The following is a 2,500-nucleotide window of genomic DNA, read 5'->3' as shown; positions in this document are numbered from 1 at the left end:
GAGAGAGAGAGAGAGAGAGAGAGAGAGAGAGAGAGAGAGAGAGAGAGAGAGAGAGAGAGAGAGATTAAACCATTGCCTAAAGAGTAATCTTTCCCCAGACACTGGGAAAACGACGACGATATCAACGACGTCAACGGCGACCCCGAGAAGTGTGACGACGTCGCCGAGCAGCTGGTGTACGGCCCCACGGGATCGAAGATTAAGGTGAGGGGAGATAGGGGGAGGGAGAGAGATAGGGAGAGGGAGAGAGATAGGGAGAGGGAGAGAGAGACAGGGAGAGGGAGAGAGAGAGGCAGGGAAAAGGGAGAGAGAGAGGGAGAGGGGGGTGTTGGGAAAATGAGAGGGGGGAGGGAGGGAGAGGGAGAGAGAGGGGGAGGCAGGGATAGAGAGAGGGAGACAGGGAGAGAGAGGGGGGAGGCAGGGAGAAAGAGAGATAGAGGGAGGCAGGGAAAGGGACGGAGGGAGAGGGGAAGGGGAGGCAGGGAGAGGTAGAGGGAGAGGGAGATAGAGGGGAAATGGAGGGAGGGAGGGAGACAGAGAAAGGGATCGACAGAGAGAAAGAGAGAGAGAGAGAGAGAGAGAGAGAGAGAGAGAGAGAGAGAGAGAGAGAGAGAGAGAGAGAGAGAGAGAGAGGAGAGAGAGAGAGAGAGAGAGAGAGAGAGAGAGAGAGAGAGAGAGAGGTCTTTGCGGAAGACGAAAACGAACGCCATCCTCCCTCAGGTCATCCTCGGTGGAGGACGCAAAAAGCTCACACCGAAGGGCGTGGACGACCCCGAGGGCGGCGACGGAGGCAGACGCGACGACGGCAAGAACCTCATCCAGACGTGGATCGACCAAAAGCAGGTCCTTGGCAACGCCTCATATGTGTGGCACCGCAATGACCTTCTACAGGTGGACACCGCCAACACCGATTACCTTATGGGTAAGACCACGTAAATCAAAAAACCTTTGCAAAGATTATGCGCGCCTGAAATCTCTCTCACACATTTGTCCTAAAACTCCCATCGTGCTCCTTCCCAGGCCTCTTCGACTGGAGCCACATGTCGTTCGCCATTGACCAGGACACGAGCAATCCTTCCCTGGAGGAGATGACTCGCGCTGCCATCGAGGTCCTGCAGAGGGACAACAATGGATACTTCCTTTTCGTCGAGGGTAGGCGTATCAAGTGTTTTTTTTTCCTACCCCACTATATTAACTTTCTTTTAAAGTGGTTTATGCCGTATATACGTAATCTCAACAATGTATTAGCATTTCTGAGAGCAATTAATTTTAACTACATCTGTATGAGCATTTGAATTGCTATATTTAGATTAGTGTACCCTTAATAATAATCTATAAAAAACGTTATCCATAGAAAACTAAGCCTTTGTAGGTATAACTTCATTATATATACATCATTATTATATATCATCAACAAAAAGCTTTCCGATACTTCAGGAGGAAACATTGACAAGGCTCACCACTTGAACGAGCACCGTTCTGCTCTGGAAGAAGCACTGCAATTTGAGAAGGCTATTGCTTTGGCTGACTCCATGACTAATCCCGAGGAAACGCTGATCATCGTCACCGCTGACCATTCGCAACCTCTCGTCATCAATGGCTACCCTGAGAGGGGGACGGACGTGCGCGGTAAGAGCGGCGAGGAAAGGAGGAGAAGTGAAGGAGAGAGAGGGAGAAAGAAATTGGGAGAGGGAGAGGGAGATGGAGAAATAGGAAGGAAAGGGTAGAGGGAGAGGGAGACTGACATAGATCGATGGGAGAGGGCGGTAGAGAGATTTAGAAAAGCTGGACAAAGAGACATGTACAGATAAAAAATGCTGAGAGATTGACAGATGGATTATTACATAGATAGAGACATACATACAGACAGACAGACAGACATACAGATAGACATACATACAGACAGACAGACAGACAGACAAACAGACAGACAGACAGACAGACAGACAATACAGGGAAGTAGAGACGAACAAACAGAACAAAAGTATTAACACGAACCAGCACCCAAACTGTCAGTCAACAACGTAACGAAGACGGAGCAAGAAATACGAGATAAATGAGCCTAAGTGCATAATACCTCAAAAGAATTTGAGTCACAGCAGAGGAGTAACAGGAGAACATAAACAGATGGCCTTGACTTACAATTTACATGGACGCGAGCAAAACAGCCGCCAGATTCCCACTGCTACAGCCACGGAATTAGTGATTCCCTAAATCAGGCTGGTTTTTCATGTATGATCTTCCTTTTTTCTGCTTTATTAACGAAATTATTGATTTATTTGTTCTATATTTATATGTTCATTGAACTTCTAAATCATATTTTCTTTTGCTCTCGCTAATCATAGTGAATGACTGTCGTTATTATTATTATTGTTATAAAAAAATAATAACAATAATAATAATAGTAATTATTATTATTATTATTATTATTATTATTATTATTATTATTATTATTATTATTATTATTATTATTATTATTATTATTATAATCATCATAATC

General features: G+C 45.3%; 1 protein-coding gene across 1 annotated transcript in view; it reads left to right on the top strand.

Moving 5' to 3' along the window:
* Window positions 1–2,500, top strand: part of LOC119583480 (alkaline phosphatase-like) — an 11,529-nt gene that overhangs the window by 5,746 nt on the left and 3,283 nt on the right. The window contains exons 7-10 of the mRNA XM_037931988.1: window positions 99–204; window positions 721–922; window positions 1,021–1,152; window positions 1,438–1,629. Of these exons, the coding sequence (XP_037787916.1) occupies window positions 99–204; window positions 721–922; window positions 1,021–1,152; window positions 1,438–1,629 (632 nt within the window). The remainder of the gene's footprint in view (window positions 1–98; window positions 205–720; window positions 923–1,020; window positions 1,153–1,437; window positions 1,630–2,500) is intronic.

Source organism: Penaeus monodon, chromosome 17 (assembly GCF_015228065.2).
Source record: "Penaeus monodon isolate SGIC_2016 chromosome 17, NSTDA_Pmon_1, whole genome shotgun sequence".
Lineage (NCBI taxonomy): Eukaryota > Metazoa > Arthropoda > Malacostraca > Decapoda > Penaeidae > Penaeus > Penaeus monodon.
The sequence above is the reverse complement of the archived record's forward strand: the minus strand, read 5'-3'. Positions and strand labels throughout refer to the sequence as shown.